This window comes from Dromiciops gliroides, chromosome 1 (genome assembly GCF_019393635.1).
Source record: "Dromiciops gliroides isolate mDroGli1 chromosome 1, mDroGli1.pri, whole genome shotgun sequence".
In the NCBI taxonomy this organism is placed as follows: domain Eukaryota; kingdom Metazoa; phylum Chordata; class Mammalia; order Microbiotheria; family Microbiotheriidae; genus Dromiciops; species Dromiciops gliroides.
The window spans coordinates 178,077,428-178,101,121 of NC_057861.1; the positions used below are offsets into that span (position 1 = coordinate 178,077,428).

A 23,694-nucleotide genomic window follows, 5' to 3' on the forward strand; every position below is an offset into this window, starting at 1 on the left:
AATTTAAATATATTTTTAGGTAACATTCTATCTGTTACCTAAAATATAGCCATGTAGATAGTTATAAAATATAGATCATAAGCTCATCATCCAGAGCTGGAAAGGACTATATGGGTCCTGCTCTTATTTTTATTTTTCTTATTTTTCATTTTTAGCAAATGAGGAAACTAAAGCCTAGAAAGATTTAAGTTATTTATACAAGGTCATGCAGCCTCTATGTAGCAGAACTGGGATTCCAACCCAGGGATTTTGGTTTCAATTTCTGCTTTCTTTCTCTGATACTTTGCAAGGAATTGTAACATCTTAAGAGTTGGATAGACCCTTAAAAACTCACCTAGTAAAAACTGTTCCTGAAAGCAGGAATTTGTTCTATGCCATATCCTCAATAAATAGGTGATCATCTTGCTGCTTCTTAAACATTTTACATAATAGATTGACAGCTACCTCATATGACAAGCCATTGTATTTTTTCTCTACAAATATTTTATTGGTTCTGTCTCTCTGTCTCTGTCTGTCTGTCTCTCTGAGGCAATTGGGGTTAAGTGACTTGCCCAGGATCACGCAGCAAAATTGATTTCCTTTATAGTCCTATGAATTTGGGGGGGAGGGCAGGGCAATGAGGGTTAAATGACTTGCCCAGGGTCACACAGCTAGTAAGTGTCAAGTCTCTGAGTTCAGATTTGAACTCAGGTCCTCCTGCATCCAGGTCTGGTGCTTTATCCACTGCACCACCTAGCTGTCCCATTGGTGTTCTTTTTAAAAACATCATTATCACTTTCCAATAACTCCTCTCCCCCACCAACCTCCTAATCCTTTCTTGTATCAAATATAATCAAACAAAACAAATCAACCCATTGGTCTTTTCTGAAAATTTATTCCTCCTTTGTTGCCTTAGCCTACCACCTACCTCTTTGTTGGTAGGTGGGAATCTGGAGGTATGCTTCACCATCAAATCCTGATTTCATGATTGGTCATTGCTTTGATCATTGCTCATAAGCCTTTTAATGTTATTTTCCTTTATGCTATTGTATTTATAATAAACTTGTTTTATTGCTTCTTATTTTACTTTGTATCAATTCATACAGGCCTTCCCAAATTTCTAATTTCTCGATATTCATAATTTCTTATGCCACAATATTGTTTTGTTAGTATAGCACAGTTCACCTCACCATTTCTCAGTGGATTTATCACAGGTTTCTAGTTTGTTTGCTACAGAAAGTGGTCTTAGAAATATTCATGTTTATATGGGACATTTCACTCTCCCCTCCTCCGGGTGGTGCCTTGTTATTTGTTGGGTCAGAGTACATATTCCACTTTTGAAGTTGTAAAAAATTGTTGCATTTTGTTGTTTAAAACAAATTAGATTGATTGGAAACCTGCCTTCTCTAACATTTACCCAATGATGACTATTTTTCCTTCTAGGTGATGACTGTTTTGAAATATTTAAAAGATGGTCAGATTCCACCAAGATTCCAAATTTCCTTTACCCAGTTCTTATATAATATGGTTTTAAGACTCGTTAACTTTTGGGTTATTCTCTTTGGGACTCCCCCCAGATTTTGACTTTTTCTCCTAACTTTCTGTGACATACGATGCAGTGCTACACATATAGTTGGAATCATTTGATAGGTTGGTTCATTTTTCTTGAATTGTTTTTCCCCTGTTCTTTTTAACCTGTTTTTACAAGGGATAGGTTGTTGGGGAGAGAATGGAGAGGGATATGTTCAGAAATGAAAGGGTTTTAAAAGCAAAAGATTTATACAAATATTTTCAAAAATGTGGCAAATACTGTTTTAACACAGAGGACTTGGGCAAATATATTACTTTCATTTAGGAATGGTATTTTTTGTCATTGTAGCCTAATTATGTTAGATTTTTCAGCAGACACATTACATAGTTGGCTCGTTCTCAACTTAGAGTAGTCTAAAACTTAGATCTCTTCACATATAAGCTGTTGTTAAGCCAGGTGTTCTCTATCCTACTTGGGCAACTGTTTTAAGCCTAAAGCCAGGATTTTTACCAGTATCTTTGTAGCTTTCCTCATCAGTCTGAAAGTCCTAGTCTCTCAGGACCTTTTTATCATCCATTATATTAACTATCTTTCTCAGCTTTGCCATTTGAAGACTTGAGGAGCCTAACTTTTGTATCTTTTAAGTCATTTATAAAATTGTTGAATTGGACAGCACTAATTATAGAGCCTTTATGACACTAGAGACTTTCCCCTGGCTTAACATTATTCCATTAATCAACACTTCTTTGGGTATGGTTCTTCAGTTAGATATATGAAGTCATGTAACTAATCCTCTAAATATATACATATATAATATGTACATATATCCATCTTGTTCACAGGATATTCTAGAAAAAGATTTCCTTTTTTAAAAAAGGAACTTCATTCAGCAGGATGTCCGCTTATTGAACCTATGATGGTTCCTAGAGATCAATTTTAAAAATTGATAGATTTGATAAATGAACTTTTAAAATTTGATTTTGTGATAACAAAAGGTATAAAACTGAAAATTTGGTCCCCCCGAAAACTTATATTAAACAGCCCCATATTTTGCATCTATTTCTTGAATTTTTCACATTTTTCAATTTTTAGAGCTCAGTTTTTTTACCCCCTTGGATGTTTAGGAATCACCCACTCATCTGCTCTATAATTTTAATGTCAAAATAGTGATGTCAGTTTTCCTATAGTTTCTATGATCTACCTCTTTACTCAGGAGAGATTAGGAGAGAAGGAAAAGGAGGAGGGGAAAAATGGTTCAAGGCAGAAGAACAACCAACAAGAAAATAATAGAAAAGTAGACATTTATTGGATGGTAATGTAAAGGAAATAGATGCCTTTTCTCCAGAAATTTAGTAGTGAAATAAGTGGTTTTGAATGATGGTAAGGGGATGTGACCTAGAGTAGGAAGTGGAGATCCTATCTTATCAGTCAATGAGAGAAGAAAAAATGTGTTGCCATATAGTAGCAAGGATCTAGTGAATTTTCAAGTTACCAAGGAAGGTGCTTGGGGACTGGGACAGATAGCTAGTAAGACATCTGCTGAAGACATTGAGGAGAGTGGAGAATGTCTTGGATTTCATGAGATGATTGAATGTTAATAACAGAATGAGGGAATAGCCGGGTTGCAGCAAGGAGCAAAGATACCTCTTCCTGCCCCTGTGTATGAAAGGTAAAGAAGTGTGGTGGTCTGTGACAGAGATTGTTTGTTAGAGAGGGTGTCTAGAGATAGAATGTCCTGAGGGGAAAGTAAGGTTTCAGTTAATTGGAGGGAAAGTTAAGTGTTTGAGCGGGAAGGAGAGTTAATTTACTCCTTAAAGAGTAAGAGTACAGAAAAGCAGAGCAGAGGGCAGTAGGCACTAGGGAGCGATATTATGAACCAGAATTAAGGTATGGAAAGGGATAATAGTGGGAAAATTATTTATAACTTAAAATGGTGGTGGTTTGGGATGACCTGGCTTGAGAGAGATTAGGGAGGAGACAGAAACTGGTAAGCATGGAGAAAAGAGTACTTAGAATTCTTTGGAGTAATTCTAAGTTTCTAGGTGACTCTCTAGAAGCGATAGGACTAGCTTTGGTTTATGGACTCAGAGGCTGAGTAATAAAGAGAGTAGTTTATGGGTGGAGAGGAAGGGAAGTCAAGGAGGCAACACTACTTTGCCTTTCATTATTGTTTATTTATCATCTGCTGAGTATTTAAAGAGTTAAATGGTGGATGTGGACTTTTTTTTTTTTTGATATGGTTACTTTTTAAAGAACGAACACTTTGCCTTTAAAGAATACAATCCTAATCCTGGAGTAGCACATAATAGGGAGAACGTCAGGAGAAATATCCCATTTTATTATGAAGAATTAGCCGCCAAACCTTTTAGAATAAAAACCTCTCTCAGAATTGCCTTTAAGCTTATGACACATGGTTCCTTATTATTAGCGATGCCAAATTTTTGTCCTGTATGTAGAGTTTTAATTTTTGTAAATGACCAAGAAGTCTTTGAAAACCAAATCTAGTGAATAAATTTCAAGCTGGGCAGTACTATATTTTGTTAGAAATATGCTGTGATCTTTCTTCTGTGGGGTAACTGATAACCTCCAAATTAGTCCTTAAACTGGAGTTTCCCCAAATAATTTTAAGTTATGTCAGCATCATTTTTCGAGGAGACCACCAGGAAGGATGGCTCAATGGAAAGAACCCCAGACAAGGTGTCAGAGGACCTGTTTTCAAATTCTAGCTCTTCTTCCTACTTCTCTGTGTAATGTTGGGCAAGTCATTTAAACTCTCTGTGCCTCAGTTTTTCTCTTGTGAAATCAGGGTGTTTGATGCAAGAGAATTCTGTGGTCCCTTCTAGTTCTATCTAAATTTGTGATTGTGTATAAGTTCTGTTGTCCATATTTCACAATTATACCCCGTTATTGCTTCCGTGTCATCTTCTGAACTACAGGATGGTTGGTGGATGTTATTGAAGTGTAGGTAGTTCTCCATCCAGACAGTTGCAGAATTTGTCCTATCAGTTTGTTAGATTTTGTTTCTTGTCGAATGGATTTATTTCTTTATTGTCCTCCAGATATCAACAGTAGGATTAAGTCCCAACTTTGTCATCCCCCTTTGAAGCTTCTGCTTGTCCAGACTTCGGTGTCCTTCCTGGCTGCAGCATGCGGTCAGCATGCCAGTGTGCTGCTCTCCCGTGTCCCTTTTAACCATGTGATGTTCCCTTTTCTCACCTGTAGGGCTCCTCGCTAATGGCCAATCTAAGGGATTAGGACCAGCATCAGAACAGTCAGAGAATGAGAAGGACGACGCCTCACAAGTGTCCTCAACTAGCAACGATGTTAGTTCTTCAGATTTTGAAGAAGGGCCATCAAGGAAAAGGTCAGTGTGTGTGAGAAAACCTATCACCTTAACTATACGCTATAACCATGGACCACATCAGTATTTATGAATGATCGTAGTGGATGGGCACCCTGCTTTTGTATTTTTCGTGGAGGATTAGAGGCAATGTGTAGTATAAAGTTTGTTGAAGTGTTGGGAATTTTAGTGGCTGGATTCTGGGCTTCCTGCAATTGAATTAGTGTAATTTCCATTAACCAAGAAGGCAAAGATTGGCCCACATCCTTGTTTGAAGGAATTATGGATAATGTATAGTATCCCATTTTTCTAATCTTACAGCAGAATATCAGTTATGAAGGGTATTCTTAAAATAAGGCTGAAAACAGCAGTTAACTTTGAAAAACAAGAGAATGAATTGACAGTTTAAGGTTTTAGTGAACCAACTATTGATAGCAATAATGATTCTCTTCATCAACTGTCTTCTTTTAACATATGCCAACATCTTCCTTATCTTTTTACATCCAAAGCTCATTCACTTTTATTTTTCTGTATTCCAAAGACTTGTTTAAAATTGGATTTTCTCTCTTGACCTTTTGCCTACTTGGTTTTTCTTCTTGATTTTTTTACCCACTTAACTTTACTTTTTTCTTGACCTCTGGTAGGAAACTTTTCTCAGACTATGTTCAGTTTAAATATTTGCAGGGGCAAAGAATTCCCTTCCCCTCTGGCCTTCTTCCCTTCCTCCAGATGTGAGGGTACTTATAGGAAATTCCACTAAAGTAAACTGTTGGCAAAGAATTGAGTGTGTTGGAAGGAAAGGACTAGCTTGGCCACATGCACATCTAGTGAGAACCAACTACCATAATCTTCTCAAATTTGAGACTTACTGTCAGCACTGAGTATAATTTGTTTATAATGCTTACTTTGGAGGGAGGACGGGTCTATCCAGGGAGGAACTCTTGGCAGAGTGTTTGTGAACAGCCTACAGATAAAGTGTGATCTGTTTCTAAAAGTCTGTGCTTTTATTCAGAAGTAATTTCTCTTACATACTGATACTCTTAGAACGGGAAACTAGTGGATTGGGTTAGATCATCTTTGTGGACTTCTAACACTGGAAGACTTTGATCTGATGCTCTTAATTTAGGGAAGGTTCACTGATTGGCAGTTGGAAAACTTAGCTTTTGAGGTTGTGTCAGTGCTACTTAAATTTGATTTCTTTGTAACACTTAATAGTTTTGTATTTTTTGGTGTAAATGTTACTTATTCAAACAACTCCCCTTCAGCCTTAAAAAGATCCTTGATAATAGTTACTGTTTGATTTTTGTCTTTGTAGTTCTAGCACTCAACATAGTATCTAGCATACATAGAGTTGATACTTAATGCGTGCATATCCATTGATTGGTATTTCACTGTTCTGTAGTAAATTTTGTGAAATTAATTTCTCCTTTGGTTATATTTAAGAAAAAATTTAAGTAGCCTTGGATTCTTGAGTCTATGACATCTGTCAGTAAATATGGCAGCCTATTTTATCAGGAGTTGTTTGAAATCATGTTGAACTTTCTCTCCCCTTCCCCCCATCTCCATCCCCCACCCCCCAATTAGTTACCGTCTTTCAAAGTTGTTTGTTTTTACAGTGTTGTTTTTATTGTATAAATTATTGTCCTGGTTCTGTCCATTTCACTTTATCAATTCATACAAGTCTTCTAGTTTTCTTTGAAGCTATCTATTTCATTATTTTTCAGATTTCATCAATTTCAAATCCTATATAACTTATTCAGCCATTCTCCATTGGACAGATGTTCCTCAGGTTCTATTTCTTTGCCATTCACTGCAAAATATTTTTGTGCATTTGTATTTCCCGCCTTCCCTTTATCTCTTTGGGTATATAGACCTAGTACTAGTAGTTTCATTGGGTAAAGGATTATGGTTCATTTATTAACTTTTTGGCTATATACTTTCCAAATTGCTTTCTGGAATGGCTAGACTGGTTTACAACTCCAGCAACAGTGTATTAATGTACCTGTTTTCCCACAGTACCCCAACCACTCTTCATTTTTTATTTTTATCAGCTTGGTCAATCTGATGGATGTTAGGTCAACATTTAGACTTGTTTTATTTTTCACTTCTCTAATTATTAGTGATTTTTTTTTTAGAGCAGCTCCCCACCCCCCTTTTGTTTTGTTTTGTTATATGGCCATTGACAGCTTGGATATTTAAATCAGAAGACTGCTTGTTTATGATTTTTGAGCATTTATCATATGGGGAATAATGAGTCTTGTTTTTTTAAATTTGAATTTGTTTTCTGAAAAGAGACCTGAGACCTTTGTTATAGAAACTGGCTGCAAAGACTCCTTCTCTCTCCTACTTCCCCCTTTCCTCTTTCTCTTCTAGTTTTAGATGGACTGATTTTGTTTGTGTTAAAAACATTTTAATTTTACCTAATCAGGATTATTCATTTACCCTTCTGAGATATTCTCTATCTCTTACCTGCTCACAAACACTTTCTTTGTCTGTAATCTGAAAGGTAATTTTTCTGTCTGATTTGTTTGTCCTTTATGTCCAGGTCATGTACCCATTTGGGAATTATCTTTGTACACATTGTGAGATGTTGCTCTGTGCCTAGTTTCTGTCAGTCTGCTTCCCAGTTCCAATCAGATTTTTTCAGATAATTTTTATCCTAATAGATGAGATCTTTGGGTTTGTCAAACATGTAAGTTACTGGTCTCATTTGTTTCTATTATATACCTATTCTTTTCCACCTATTGAATTCTCTATTACTTGATGCTCATTGATTACTCTCAAATGTCATCTTACACCTCAGCAACTCAAATATTCACCCAGTTCTTGATCCTTACATTAAAAGTAGAATTAATCTTAAGATCCTCTGTGATTTTACTATATTATTATCTCTTCCATGATAGATACATTTTCTGAGAAACTGGGGTGACACTGCTCAGATGATGATACTTGGGCAACTTTGGAGGATGTTTTTAAGCCACCTTGGGAAAATGTTGTTTACTTGTTCTTGATTCTTGGTTATTTTCACTTGCCCTTTCCCCCTTTTTCTATTTTGCAAGGTCAAAGACTCCTAGAGTCACAGATTAAGTTCTTCTCTAGTTCAAGATAAATTCCTTGAATGCCCTCATTTTGTAGAGGAGGAAATAAAGACCCTGGGACATTAAGTGATTGGCTGTTCTTTCTTGTTTTGATGTGAAAGCTTTGAACCCAGTCACTCAGATTCTGAAATCCTGCTCTCTCTTCACTCTCTCATAATGCTATCTCCTTATAAATTTTGTATATAATTACTATTAACTCATTGACATTTTTTGAAGCTACTAAATTTAGAATCCTGCATTAGGAACAAGTCACTTGATTACCATATTTTTTTCCTTTCCTAGTTTGATATATGTGAGAGTGGGAGGCCTACAGAACCCTGGTGAGGCTCCAGCATGATAGGGTCAAGTGAATAGCTCCTCAGTAGTAATCAGGGGGCCATGATACTTGCATTCTGTCTCATGTTCGAATTTATGACTCCAGGACACATCCCCAAAACAGTATCCCCTTCCACTCTTTGGCTATGTTTCCCAAGTAGGGGATAAAAGATTGTCTTAACTGCGAGCCTATGTGACGTGTAAATTGTAGCTTTATTTGAATAATAAATGGTAGGTTGAATTCTTTGTTGGTTTTTGAAAAGCAGTCTTTGAGTTTTCACTGATGAGCTTGTTATAATGGAACTTTCTTTACTAAAAATGAGTACAATTATGAGAGGCAGCATGTTGTAAAGGACAAGTTACTGGATTTGAAACCAATGGGTCTGGCTTTCACTCTTTCCTCTGCTCCTTATTACCTGTGCGACCCTTCTGGATCTTGCGTACTCACCTGTAAAATGAGGCGGTTGTCCCCCAAGGGCCCTTATGGTCCTTTCAGACCCAGCATTTAGGAATTCTGTTTGAAATTCTGCTTTGTGCTAAGTTTGGCGATGGTGGTGTGTAATGACTAATTAAATAAATCCAGGGTCCTGTCTTCAAGCAATTGTCAGTCTCTGTGACACATACAAGCTATACAAGGTCATGCATGATTGTGTTAAAAGTGAGGCATAGCCTGGAGCTGTGGAGTGAATATCTTTAATCATCACTTTTCTGGAAAGAGAGATCTGGTAAAGATGTGACAGTCTGTTTACCATGGAGGGGTGGGAAGGGATTAAGATCCTTGAGCAGATATCACACAAGGCATTTATACCCTAGTCAAAAGTTGATAACTGTATCCTTCTGGAGTTTCCCTTGTCTGCAAATTTTCCTTCCTTCTCCCCCATAATCATATATTTTATATTAAAGAAATGGGGGGGGGGGCTAGGTGGCGCAGTGGATAAAGCACCGGCCCTGGATTCAGGAGGACCTGAGTTCAAATTCGGCCTCAGACACTTGACACTTCATAGCTGTGTGACCCTGGGCAAGTCACTTAACCTCCATTGCCCAGCAAAAAACCAAAACAAACAAACAAAGAAATGGAGTAAGATAGTAGTGCATAAATACTACCGTAACCTGAGTCAGAGGCTCTGACTTCACATACCAGCTCTAGCCTTATTACCCTATGTGACTTTGGACAAGTCTTAGGCTTTCTGGGCCTGAGTTTTCTCTTATAAAATTAGAGCTTCAGACTATTCCACCACTCCTCTCTCTCATTACCAACATGCTGGGGTTGGAACAGGTTGAAGAGAATTTGTGTATTTATTAAGAAGCCATATTAAAGTCATGGCAGGGGCAGCTAGGTGGCGCAGTGGATAAAGCACTGACCCTGGGTTCAGGAGGACCTGAGTTCAAATATGACCTCAGACACTTGATACTTACTAGCTGTGTGACCCTGGGCAAGTCACTTTCCCCCATTGCCCCACAAAACCAAAAACAACAACAACAAAAAGTCATGGCACATCCCACACCTGTAGTGTTCTGTATAAGCAGCCCACTTGATTTATTCCTGGTCCCATATCTAGGGACCAGTACCATTCTAATATCAGTCCCTATCTGTGATTGTCTTGACTTTTCTTTCATTTGAAAATTGGAAGTATAAGCCCTTTTGAGCAGATGATGTTCGTTCCTGTTTTTCAATATCAGCAAAATTTTTGTTCAGTTGTTTTTCAGTCATGTCCAACTCTTCATGACCCCATTTGGCTTTCTTGGCAAAGCTACAGGAGTGGTTTTCCATTTCCTTCTCCAGCTCATTTTACAGATGAAGAAACTGAGGCAAACAGGGTTTTAAGTGACTTGCCCAGGGTCACACAGCTAGGAAGTGTCTGAGGTCGGAGTTGAACATAGGAAGAGTAGTTTTCTAAACTCTATCCACTTCACCAACTAGCTGTTTCCTCCCTCCCCACTACATTTACGCAGTACAATCATTCCAGTATTATGCTAGCAATATACAGCTAGTTGGTCCAGGGATTAGTGTTCTGGGTCTTGGAGTCAAGAAACCCTTAACCTAAGTTTCAGTGGGAGATATTCAGGCGGTCCCCATCACTTTTTCACTTTTTTCAGTGTATTGATTGTTTATGCTGATTCCCCCCCTCCCCCCTTTAACAAAATGCTATTTTTTACAAGTGATTCTTTCTGGGAGTAGGAAAGGAAAAAAAGATATTGGGAGAAAGCATCGTTATGGAAAAAAGAACAGACATCAAGAAAAAAGTATTAAAAAAGCAAAATGAATTGGCAGAGGGAGGCATGGCATAGTTTGCTGTGGGCTCCAGCGATTGCTTCAAAGAATGAGTTTCTTTTGTCATTGCCAAAGAAAAAAGACAAGGCCCTGGTAGGTGCTTGTCACAGTTGCTGGGGACAGCATGTTTTTGGAGAAGCTCTCCTGTTTGTAAGTAACTGGAGTTTTCTTAAAAATGGAACAGTGAGGGGCAGCTAGGTGGTGCGGTGGATAGAGCACTGGCCCTGGATTCAGGAGGACCTGAGTTCAGATCCGACCTCAGACACTTGACACTTACTAGCTATGTGACCCTGGGCAAGTCACTTAACCCTAATTGCCTCACCAAAAAAAAAAAATGGAACAGTGGTCCCTGTCAGTTCTTAGTTCAGGTAACTCAGTCCTTTGCTGTTTACAAGACACTGATTTTATAAAGGCTGCTAAGGAAAGAACCAAGGTATCTTCGGGGAGACCATCCTACTGATGATAACTGGAGTCTTCCTGCCTCCTTCTAAAGAACCTGCATGTGTATGTATGTGAGAAACAGCAATATACACAAATGCATCTATACATGTGTAGATGCATGTATGTATGTGTTTATGGGTAATAAATATACATATGTGTTTATGCAATAATATATACATAGATAATGTATTTGAGATATATATTTTGTTATGTTTGTGAGAGATCTATATTTTAAGATTATATACATACTCATATATTGTACGAGGCTTATCATCCTGTGTGTGTATTTTCTCTTTCTTCCTTCCCCACAATTGAAATAATAAATTGAGAGCTTAAGTGAGGATGGAAAAAAGGCAGGACTTCATTCTTTTCAAGGTGGTGAGTCATAGGAAGAGCAGTGTTGGAGCACTCTTGCAAGGGGCTATGGTGGGAGTTTCCTGCCTTACAGAGAAGCCAGGCTTAGCCGTGCACATGCCTATAGAAGTGAGGTGACTGTGGTTTGAAATGTTGTGCTCTATATCCATCCGGGGCGGTCAATATCCTTTGTACCCACATATATGTCATCTCTTCCCCTCTAGCACTTAAACTCAGAAGGCTTTTTTTGGAACTTAGAAGCCTCATATTTCTTTGAATTGTTATGCTTTCTTTACATGCTAAAATGCTCAAAAATAAACTTTAAAAGTTTTGGATCTTCTGAAAAGGTGAGGGTGAGCCTTTTTTGGCAGACAAATTGTTTTCTTTTGATGTTAACAATGAAGAGCATTATTCTAGGCCTTTGATGCTGCTCTCCCTAAAGCTATTTAATCCTATTAAATATGTTGATTTTAAATGTAAAGTTTTTTTTTTTAAAGGGAAGGGAGAAGCCATAACTGAATGCCATTTGACTTCTTAATGTGAAAGACTAGGAGTTCTTCCAACGTTCAGTGGTAACAGGTGATCCTTCAACTACTGTAACTTCTCCATATTACTTTCTTTATTCCTTGCTTTCTTTTATTTAATTGTTTAAACTGCTCAGTGATTTACTGAATAGATTCAAAGAAGGTAGGTCAAGAATAATTAGCTTTTTTGTTAGGTCAATTACCTTATGAAGAATTAGCCTTGGAATTAGATGCTAACACATCCTTATGGTTTTTGTTGTTGTTGTTGTGGGGCAATGAGGGTTAAGTGACTTGCCCAGGGTCACACAGCTAGTGTCAAGTGTCTGAGGTCGGATTTGAACTCAGGTCCTCCTCAATCCAGGGCTGATGCTTTATCCACTGTGCCACCTAGCTGCCCCCATCCTTATGGTTTTTAAAATCTGACATGATTTCCACATGTTGCTCTAAAGAAGGGGTTCTTAATCTTGTTTGTTTCAGGAATCCCTTTTGCCATCTGATCAAATCTGTGGACTCCATCTCAAAAGAATATTTTTGATTAATCTTTTTTCTCTCAATCATGCATAAACAAAAATTTTTAATATTCTTTTAAAAGACTTTTTTTTGAGTTCCATGTTCTCTCTTTCCCTCCTCCCTTCCCCTCTTCCCTTCTCTCCCTTGAGAAGGCAAATGATTAGGTATAGATTATACATACACAATCATGCAAAACGTTTCCATATTAGCTGTGTTGCAAAAGAAGCAGCAGACCAAAAAAACCCTAAGAATAATAAAGTTTAAAAAAAAGTATGCTTCAATTTGCATTCAGATTCCATCAGTTCTTTCTGTGGATGTGTCTACCATCCTTCAGAATTGTCTTGGATCACTGTATTGCTGAGAATAGCTAAGTCATTCACAGTTGTTTATAATATTGCTGTTACTGTGTACAATGTTCTCCTTGTTCTTCGCACTTCACTTTGCATCAGTTCATGTACATCTTCCCAGATAGAATATTTTTAAATGGGTAAAATAAAATATATAGGATTTATTGAAATAAATATATACTTTCTCATCCAAGTTCATGAACCCCTTAAGAGACTATGCATGGTCCCTTGTTGGTCCATGGACCCTGTATTAAGGACCCCTGTTCCGTTGTGTATAATCCCAATATTTAGTGTGTTGTGGTGGAATAATTCCATTATTTAGTGTGTTGCATTGGAAAGAAGGCAGAAGGTAGAGTCTGAAGAATCTCCAAGGACTTATTCACTTGTGTGACAGATTCTGAGACTTACTTTATTTCTTCAGTAAAATAGTAGTGGTGATTACAGTGGAGATGTATATATGTTTAGTTGCAAAATTTCAGTATCAAAGACTCCCCCTTCACCCCCACCTCGTGTGTTTATGTGTATGTTTCTATTTTGTTACAGTGCAAGAAAACCATTTCTCCAGAAAGATATCCACATTGTGACAAGTGGAAGTTTCCAGGGTAGCTAGACTGGGAGTGCTTTTTCTGATTTAGATATATAAAGACAGCTGGAGATAGTTGGAGTAGAGGCCATATGGTAATGTGGTAGCTTTGAATCTACCAGGGGAGAAAAACCTCTACATAAAGGAAGGTTTGTATACCTATGTAGTATATAACATTGGGCAACCAATCCTGTGTGTGTGTGTGTGTGTGTGTGTATTTTAATCATTTTTGATAGTTGTGGAAAAAAAAAACACAAATCCTTCCTTTGATTGGCTTTTCACCCCTTTGCTGAGATTGGGGGGGGGAGGGGGAGAAAGAGAATCATCGAGAATCAACACAGGAAATGTAACCACTGTTTGCCCTTGAGCACAGTCACATGTCTCATAACCCACACGTTTCATTCAGTGTCCCCATTCATTCAAAAGCATACATAGTACTTTAAAATATTGAATGGAGGGAAAATATTGCCCCAGGCAAAAGAAAGTTGTAAAATGAATAGAGAGGTATTAGTAGACTAATATCTATCTGCAAATCTGACTCAGAGGCAGAATCTTCAACTTTGAAAATGTGATTCCCCCCCTGCAAATTGGAATGCTAATATTAGTGCGTACAAAGGAATGGGTTGATTATGCAGATACAGTATGTAGTCACCTCAGTTCATCAAGGTAGCTTCTTTTTTTATAACTAATATTAACAGCGACAATAAATGATATTTTTATGTTTTAAGTTTATAAAGTATTTTCCTCACCATTACCTTGTGAGGCAGATGGTATTCCTGTTTTACAGATGATAGAAATGAAGACTGAAAGGATTTCAGAGTTGGAAAGGACTACCCAGTCCTTCCACCCCTGTCATTTGACAGAGTAGGAAATTGAGGCCTAGCAAAGATTCCATGATATGTACCCAAGATTACACAGACAGTAATTATTAGGGTTGGGATTTGAACCAAGGTACTCTGGCTCCAAATGCAAGTGGTCTTCCATGAAACAACTTGCCCAGAATAGCACAGTTTAATGCTGAGATTCAAATTCATGTCTTTTGACTCTCCTATTCTGTGCTCTTTCCCTTGATGGTATGATTATTTCCTAAGAGTGCTAGTCAAAAAACAAGGAGGCTGCCCCTTTAATCACCCCCCCCCATCCCCTTAAAAAACAAACAAAAAAAACCAAAACAAAACCACAGAACAAAGCCTCCAATGAATAGAACATCACCATAACTTAAAATTTTGGGGTGAAATGCTCATGTAGAATATTAAATGTTAACCTTTGAGAGTAAATTTTTCTTTTCTAAGAATCATGAAAATACTTTAAACTCCACCTTCTTAGTTATAGGGGATTAATGAGGCAGGATGAAAATGGAGTTTGGCTTCCATTTCCCTCATCTTCCTTGGTGATTTCATCTGGCCTTTTGATCAATGGTTATTTTTCTTTTTAAAGATATTTTATTCATATTTTTGTTTCTTTACATTACCTAAATTTCCACCCTTGCCCAGAGCCATTCAACAAAGAATTTTCTTAAGAAGTAAAAGAGGAAGGAAAAAAACCTTCCCTCGCCCTTGCAAACAAATCAGTACATCAGAAGAATCTGACAGTATATGTACAGCGTCCCACCCTGTGGGCTCCTCACCTCTTGTCTCAAGAGAAAGAAGAGGGGGGTCTTCTAATTTCTCTTTTCTGGGGCCAAGTTTTGCAACATTCATCTCCCCCCTCCCTTTAAAATTCCTTTTAAAATAAGTTTTTAAACATTTATATAAATTTAAAAAAAGAAAAAAGCAAATATTGCCATAATTTTTTCCAGTATCTTACCAGAGGGAGGGTATATCCCTCTGGGGAGAGCTAGGCCCCCCATACACACACACACACACACACACACACTTTTTTTTTGGTGAGGCAATTGGAGTCAAGTGACTTGCCCAGGGTCACACAGCTAGTGTTAAGTGTCTGAGGCAGGATTTGAACTCAGGTCCTCCTGACTCCAGGGCCGGTGCTCTATCCACTGTACCACCTAGCTGCCCCTAGTTTTGTTTTTGTTTTTTTTTGGGGGTGGGGTGGGGCAATGAGGGTTAAGTGACTTGCCCAGGGTCACACAGCTAGTAAGTATCAAGTGTCTGGGGCCAGGTCTGAACTCAGGTCTTCCTGAATCCAGGGCTGGTGCTTTATCCACTGCACCACCTAGCTGCCCCCCCCCCCCAAATATATTTTTAAAGACAAAAAAAGAGATGAAAAGGGGGAAAAAACATCAATTGATAAATTTGTTGAAAATGTCTGAAAATATTTGCAAGGTACCCACTCATGGACTTCCACCTCTGCAGAGGGATAAGGGGAGGACATCTTCTCTCTCTTCTGCTGAGCCGTGCTTGTTTTTTGTAATTTTGCAGCATTTATGTGGGTGTGTGTCCTTTTCCATTTACCTTGTTGGAGTCATTGTGTGTGTTGCTTTCTTGCTTCTACTAACTCCACCCTGTATCAGCTCGTGTCTTTCCATGCTTTTCTGCATTTATTATATTCATTTCTTATAGCATATACCACAGGTTGTTTAGCCATTTTCCCATCTACTTTGCTTCCAATTCTTTGCTATCACAAAAAGTGTTGCTATAAATATTTTGGCATATATGGGGACTTCTCCTGAATGGCTTCTTTGGGTTTTTAAACCCTAATAATGGAATTTCTGTGTCAATGGGTATAGACATTTTAATCGTGTTATTTTTGTAATTCTAAATTTATTTCTAAAATCATTCCACTGATTCACAGCTTCACTCTAGTGCAAAAATGCTACATATTTTGGTGCATTATGGAATCTTTTTTTTTTTTTTCAGTGACCAGTAAATAATATGAGTAAAGGAAAGATGCCCATTCTTTCTGCTGTTATTTGATAGAGTAACTTAAATAGTTGACAGAATATTTAGTGCTCATGATTGAGCTGTTCCAATTTCAACTAGCATTGACAGAGCACTTTAAGCTTTGTAAACTGCTTTACATATATTCTCTCATTTGGTCCTCATGATAACCCTGTAAGAGACACAATCATAAGAATCCTAGGGATAGTCATTGGGGCAGGTACACTGAAAACAACAACAACTAGCATTTATATAGCATATTAAAGTTTGCAAACATCTTATAAATATCTCATTTTAGCCTCACAACAACCCTGGGAAGTAGATACTATAATCATCCCGATTTTACTAATGAGGAGACTGAGGCAATTTGCCTAGGGTCGTGCAGCCAAAAAGTATCTGAGGCAGGATTTGATCTTAGGATTTTTCACCCCAAGCCTTATACCCTATGCTCTGTGTCACCTAGCTATTCATTAAAATGACAGTAATGCTTCATACTAATCAAACTATCAAAGGGATACTTTAATAATCATATGATAATGATAACTAGCATTTTTATAGTGCCTGTTGGTGCCAGTGTAGGTGGCTCAGGGTATAGAGAGCCTGGTCTGGCGTCATGAAGATGAGTTGAAATCTGGCCTCAGACACTTATTAGCTGTGTGACCTTGGGGAATTCACTTAACCTGTTTGCCTTAATCCACTGCAGAAGGAAATGGCAAACCACTTCAGTATCTTTGCCAAGAAAACCCCATGGATGGTATGATGCATGGGGGTCACCAAACGGAGGTGCCAGCCATTCTGCTAAGTTTCTTGTAGATACTATCTCCCCTGGATTGGAGGTGATGTCATTATCCCCATTTTACAGTTGAAGCTACTGAGTGGGCTTATCTCCTGTGACACCTAACTGGCTCTAATGATTTTACAAATCTCCATTTTTATCTTTAAGTGACTTCCTGAAAGTCACACTGAGGAAGCTGAACCCCAGAAAGTCTGTGAGCCAGGGAGGAGAAATGTTTTTAGAATGGGTGAGCTTTTTCTTCATTTAGTCTAGATTGATAATGTTAGCTTTTGTTAGTCTGGAAATGACTGAGCAGGGACAAAGGTACATTATTTCCCTGTAACTAACAAATAAATGTTTTTGGCAACAAAAAAAGAGAAAGAACATTATTGTATCCCAGCTTGGATCATTAAAAAGGAGAGTAGACATTTTGGCTGACAGAGCAGAGAATTAAATTTTTTGAAAGCTATATCTGTAGCCTTGGTGGAAAATGCTTGTGTCATTTCTTTAATACCTCCAGGATTTAACATTTTCCAAGTTGTCATTTTCTCCACTGATGGAGATGGCTAAAATGCTTTGTCCCTCACCGAGTAAAATGATTTTATTGAGTTGGGGTGGCCAAATATTTTCATCTTCAGTTAGCAAAGCTTTTGAAGACAGTCCCTTGAACTTAGTTAGACAGGCCCTCAGATGGTGCCTACGTAGTACATTGCCAGACCCACATTCCAAGTTTTTTCAAGTCTTTTGATATACTCTTTGAGAGTCCATATTCTCCATGCTTTTCTGAGGAGTCCTAGTAGGATGTAACAGGAAGAATTTGTTATTAGTACAATTTAAGAGGGATTCTTTGGATCTGGTATGCAGTTAGCTCATTGAATAGGTGAATGTTGCTTAGGAGGATAAAAGTGGGGGTTGGGCATGCTTTTTGCCATCCTTTTCTGTTTTCTGGGCAACCTGATGAAATTGTGTATTTCTTTCTTCCTATTATTGGCATGGCCTTCTCAACTGGGGGTGTTAGGACATCATGTTAGATTTCATTTGCTGGCTTGGAGTAGAATATGGATTTACCGTGTTGTCAGTGGGCTGCTGATAGAGGGAGCTGAAAAGTGCTTTCCAGAAGTCAGAATCACTGTTATATCTCTAAGTTGTTCTATGATGAAATGACATGTGTTGTTGTTGTTGGGGTTTTTTTTGTTTGGTTTTTTTTTTGGTGGAGGGTGCTTTATTGGGTCTTCTTGGTTTTAGTGTGGAAGGAAGAAGGAAAAAAGGGAGCTTGTGGGTTGTAATTCAGTTAAGTCTGTGTGTCTCACTGACTGACTGGGTGTCTGACTAGGGCTTGTATTCCTTGGATAGACCTGAAGGGTTGATAGAGATCTTTTTGTTCTTAGTAACTCTTGAGGACAAATTTCCAGATGACAGTCTGATAAACAGATTGCATTATTCTCCTCTTTACTCTCTCATGTTCCATCCAGACAGAATTACTAGCTATTTCTTTGATCTGTCTCCTTGCATTTATGCAGACTACTCCTTATGTCTGGAATAGACTTCACTCTGTTGAAACCCTTCTCTTCCTTGAAGATTCAGCTTGGGTGCTGTCTCTTTTGTGAAACTTTCCCTGATTTTTCTCTCTACTCATCTCCCACCCTACCCTACCCTACCCTACCCCCATCCTGTTTTTTCTGCTGTCTTCTCAATCCCTCATCTTCTCCTGTCTCTTGACTTCTCTTAGTTTTGTAATATAGTAACCTAACCTCCTTGAGGAAAAGGGTTTTTATTCCAAAGGTTTAGCCTATTGCCTTTCATGCCATGTAGGTCCTTAAGAAAGAAAGAAATAATAATTATCCCCCCCCAAACAACAACAAAAAAAAAACACACACACACAAACCCATCAAAACCCCAGATGAATTCTTTGTATTTGAATTTAGAAGACCTCATTTCTACTCTTGGCTCACCACCAACTGGTTGTGTGACTTTTGACAAGCCACCTTCCCCTTTTAGGCCTTCCTTTCCTCGCTGTAGAGTCCAGGGATTCAAATATATAATCTCTGAGATCATTTCCAGTTCTAGAACCTATGTTCGTTATTCATCCCCTCACACCAATATGTTCATAGTTTTTAGTGGACCTCCCATACCTTCTTTATCTTCCTGTATTAGGTAGAAGATGTTTTACTGATAAAACATGCCATTCTCATTCCCCCTTTTCCCCTCCTATAGTAGCACTTCTTGGCATTGGTCCTCTTTACTCAAGTTTCTGATGAAAAGATGCACCTCTTCCCCAAGGATTGTACTTGTACTGGTTATCCAGTCCTCTCCTCTTTGCTCCATCATCAGCCTCTATAATCCCTCCCTCCTCCCTCCCTCTCTATTTCAAAAGCCTCAATCCTCATCCCTCCCCAATCTACCTTCCACACAACTATCAAAGTGCTTTTACTAAAGCACAGATCTGACTTTTTTGTCATTCCTGCTTAGAAATTTTTAGTTGTTATTGCCTGTAAGATTAAATATCAAATGGCTGAACAACTGGTGGTGTATGGTTGTCATGGAATACTGCTGTGCTCTAAGAAATGATGAGCTAAATGGTGTTAGAAAAACAGGGGAAAGACATACCAAATAAGGGCAAAATGAGCAGAACCAAGAGAACATTGTATATAGTAACAGCAGTATTGTTTTAAGAATAACTTTGAGTGAATAAATTATTTTAACTATTATAAATGCCCAACTTTAGCTGTGTAACCCTGGACAAGTCACTTAACCCCCATTGCCCTGCAAAAAAAAAAAAATAAAATAAATGCCCAACTTAACCATAAAGGACACATGAAGAAAGATGCTTTCTGCATCCAGAGAAAATAATGATAAGTAGAATTATGTATAGAATAATTTTCATTTTCTTACTTATACACACACACACACACACACACACACACACACACACACACACACGCACGCACGTCTAATGGGTAGCCATCTCTAGGGCCATGGCAGGAAGGAGGAAAGGAAAGAAAAGAACTTTACACAATAATTTTGTTGTATATTTGAAAGGAATAGCAAGTTGTCCATAGTAGATGCGCAGTTTCATGTGTGATTGTTCTTTTTGTTGTACAGTTATTAGATTGTTTTATTCCATTAATTAAATTAAAAAAAAAAAGATCAAATGCAAACTCCTGTTTGGCTTTAAAGGCCTCCACAGCCTAGCCTGAACCTACCATTTCAGCCTCTTTAGACATTAGTCCTTTTCTGGGGATCTAAGAGCCACCTAACCTGGCCTGCTCATCGTTCCTCAGATGGGACATCCCATTTCTGGCTTCTGTCACTGCCCAGGCTGCTCATCTATGCTGCACGTGTACTCCCTTCACACCTTTCCCTTTTGTAATACACAATTTCCTTAAATGCATAGCTTAAACACTGCCTGAACTTGGAGGTTATTCTGTTCTGATCCCCAGATCACCTGCTTATCTGACATCCATCCATCCATCCATATTTGTGTGTATGTATGCTTAAATCTGCTGTATTGGTTTCCTTTGTAGAATGTAAACTTCCTGAGGACAAGGACTGTGTCATTTTTATCCTTACATCCCAGTACTTAGCACAGCACCTGGCAAAGGGTAAATTTGAAATAAATTTTGCTTGTTGGTTCATCAGCTGGCCTCCACAAGAAGCCTCCTTTGCCTTTTTACTTCCTTTGAGTGGGAAACTTCATCTTTGAGGCAATTTCATTACTAATGAGTCCATTTCCTTTCTTTCCTTTATTTCTGGTACTTTGTTACCTTGGAGATCAAATCCTGGAATTTCACTTCCGCCTCCCATGCAAATTATGGTCTAGCATTGCTTTGTGGTTTCCATGGAGATGGCTAAGTACCAGTCTTGCCCCTCCTCTTTGCATCAGAGCTCTTTTTATTTTTTCTGAACATGTGTATTTCTGTTCTTAGCTTCTTCTATGCCCTTGCCATATCTTTTCCCCTTTTTGCCAAAAACCAACGCATCCTGAAAATCTCCCTGGTCCTTGACCACACAGTAGTTACCATCATGACTGGCTAGTTACCCGCCCCGTTGGTGTCACTGTAGAGGTTCATAAATCTTACTTGGTGGAATTTAGTGGGAAAAAAAGAGTATTTTGCCAGTTACAGACTTTGGAAAGAAAAGGAACCTCTGCTTCACTTGCTGTACCTTTAGTTATCTTCTACCTGCGAGTAAGCAGCCGTTACCACAGCACTTTGGCTCTCCTATTTGGGGGAAGTGGTTCACACCCAAACATGTGTTGTTATTCCTGGCTGCATGCCCGGCCTTGCTTGTGATGGCATTTCATCATTTGGTTCAGTATCTCAATTAAAAAGCATACTCATTGTTTTGATTATGATAAAGGGCAAGAGCATCCCCCACTCCCACTTTAAAAAAGAAATTTTTATTGGTAGGGAGATGCTAGGGATTGGGGATGTGCTCTTTCCAGAAAGAACCTGGATGTATCTCAAAGCAAGCAAGCCAGATGGATTTGAGGAGAAATTTTTAGTTAGCCTCTGCTGTGAAAAAACTGATGATAGCCTCTCAAGAACTAGGGAGCACTGCTTCAGGAGAGGTCGTGGTATAAGTTTATTAGGTAATTGGCTAATTGCGCTTAGATATTTTCCACCTTTGTTTTGTCCTAATTGAACACATGCATACATCGAGTGCCTTTCTGTCTGAAATTGGTCACACAGAGCGTAAGGATTGTACTGAAGGATGAGTGACTTCTATATTAGAGCAGGCGATTGTCTTCATCTCACTACATTGGCTCATTCATGTGTTTTGTGTGAAAGAGACAATCAACCATGCCACAATGATTGTTTATGGAGCAATGATAAATTTGACGTGTCTTCTATTTGATGCCTAGTGTCTCACTAGCTCAAAAGTAGTATAGAATCAACATAGCCAATCTTGATTATTTAGTAGATGTCCTGGGGGTGAGGGGGCAGTGTTGCATAATGGATAGCTTTGGACTTGTCCTTACAAGGACCCGAGTTTGATAGCAGCCTTGGATACTTATTAGCTATGGGAACCCGGGTATGACTCTTAAAAACCTGCTCATCCTGAGTTTCTTCATCTGTAAAATGGTTATGATAATAGCACCTCACAGGTGTGATGCTCAAATGAGATAATGTATGTAATGCACTCTTAAAGCACTATACAAATGGCAAACTTCTTATTATTATAATTATAAATGATAATAATAATGTGTAGTAAATTCTTCAGCCTTTGCTTAATCCTTTTATGTCACCCTCTCAAGCTGCAGCCAGTTTATGTTCAAGACAATGTCTACTAATTTTAATAGGAATACATCAAAACACAATTAGACGCAAAATATAAGGCAGATCTCAGAGCCAAATATATTACTTTTAAAATGTCTATTGTTTTGATTTTTGCTAATCCTACATCCCAACACAAGTATAGATAATTGAGAGCGTGTGTGTGTGTGTGTGTGTGTGTGTGTGTGTGCTTCTTTAACCAGACTTTTATCCTAACCTGCTTTGCTTGAACCATGTTATATATAGTGTCAAGAGTACTGGATTTGGAGTTCAGAAAATCTAGGTTAGAATTCTGATTCTGTTACCTATTACCACCTCGGTGACCTTAGGCAAGTCACTTGACATTTATGGGCCTTGATTTCTTCATAAAAGGAGCATATTAAAGTCCCTTCTACCTCTAAAACCCCTGTAATCAATTATGTGATGCTCTAATATTTAAGTCACATATCTGTGCATGTCAAAGAGTTTACTTAATTTTCTCCTGACTTGCTTGATCCTCTGTATCCCCTTCCCCCAAAGCTGGCCTTCCAGTCTAGATTTGGTTCACAAAGTCCTTCATCACCTGAGGCCCTCTCATCCCTTTCCAGTCTTTTTAAAGCTTTCTTCCTGTCTCATTTACATTCTGATTCAGTGATACTGGCTTCCTTTCTCTTCCTCAAACCACAAGTTTCATTTTCTGATTCAGTACATTTTTACTGGCTTTCTCCTATGCCTAAAATTCTCTCCCTCTTCATTTTTATCTCCCACCATCCATGGCTTCCATCCACTCGGCTAGCATTTTTAAAGCACCTATTATGTGGTAGGCTGGCACTATGCTAAGTAACTGGGGATTCAAAGAAAGACAAAAAACATTGCCTCTTCTCAACAAGCTCACAGTCTATATGTGGGAGATGCCATGCAAGCAACTGTGTACAAACAGGTTATAGACAGGATCAATTGGGGGGTAGTCTCAGATGAAGGAGAAGGCGTCTTCTTGCAGGGTGGGCTTTTAGCTGAGTTTTAAAGAACCTCCAGGGAAGGTAGAAGGGAGAACATTACAAACTTGGAAAATAAATAGCCGGTGAAAACTCTTGAGTGTGGAGATGGAGCTGCTGCTTTTGAAGGCCATGGTGAGTGGGTTGCAGAGTACGTAGAAGGGAGTGGGAGTAAGGGGTAAGAAGATTGTAAAGGTAGGAAGGAGCTGGATTACAAAAAGCCAGAAGGAGGATTTTATATTTAACCCTGGTGGTAATGGGGAACGACTGGAGTTGATTGAATGGATGTGATGGTGACAGATTTGACAACTGAGTGGACCATGCAGTGTCAGGCGACAGAGGGCTTATAGGGGAGATATGTTATAAAGGTATTTACAGGAGTTGAGGATGATGCCTAGGTTGTGAGCCTGGGTGAAAGGGAAGTTTGGAGCAGTGCCCCTGACAGCAATAGGAAAGATAGGAAGCAGTTTTCCAGGGAAATATTTGAATTCAGTTGTGGATATATTGAGTTTAAGGTGGTCAGATAATGTGGTCGCTT

General features: G+C 38.5%; 1 protein-coding gene across 2 annotated transcripts in view; it reads left to right on the forward strand.

The window, feature by feature from the left end:
• Positions 1-23,694, forward strand: part of JARID2 (jumonji and AT-rich interaction domain containing 2) — a 334,437-nt gene that overhangs the window by 179,347 nt on the left and 131,396 nt on the right. For both annotated transcript variants that reach the window (XM_043972330.1, XM_043972333.1), the window contains one exon: positions 4,733-4,874. In XM_043972330.1, coding sequence (XP_043828265.1) covers positions 4,733-4,874 — 142 coding nt within the window. The remainder of the gene's footprint in view (positions 1-4,732; positions 4,875-23,694) is intronic.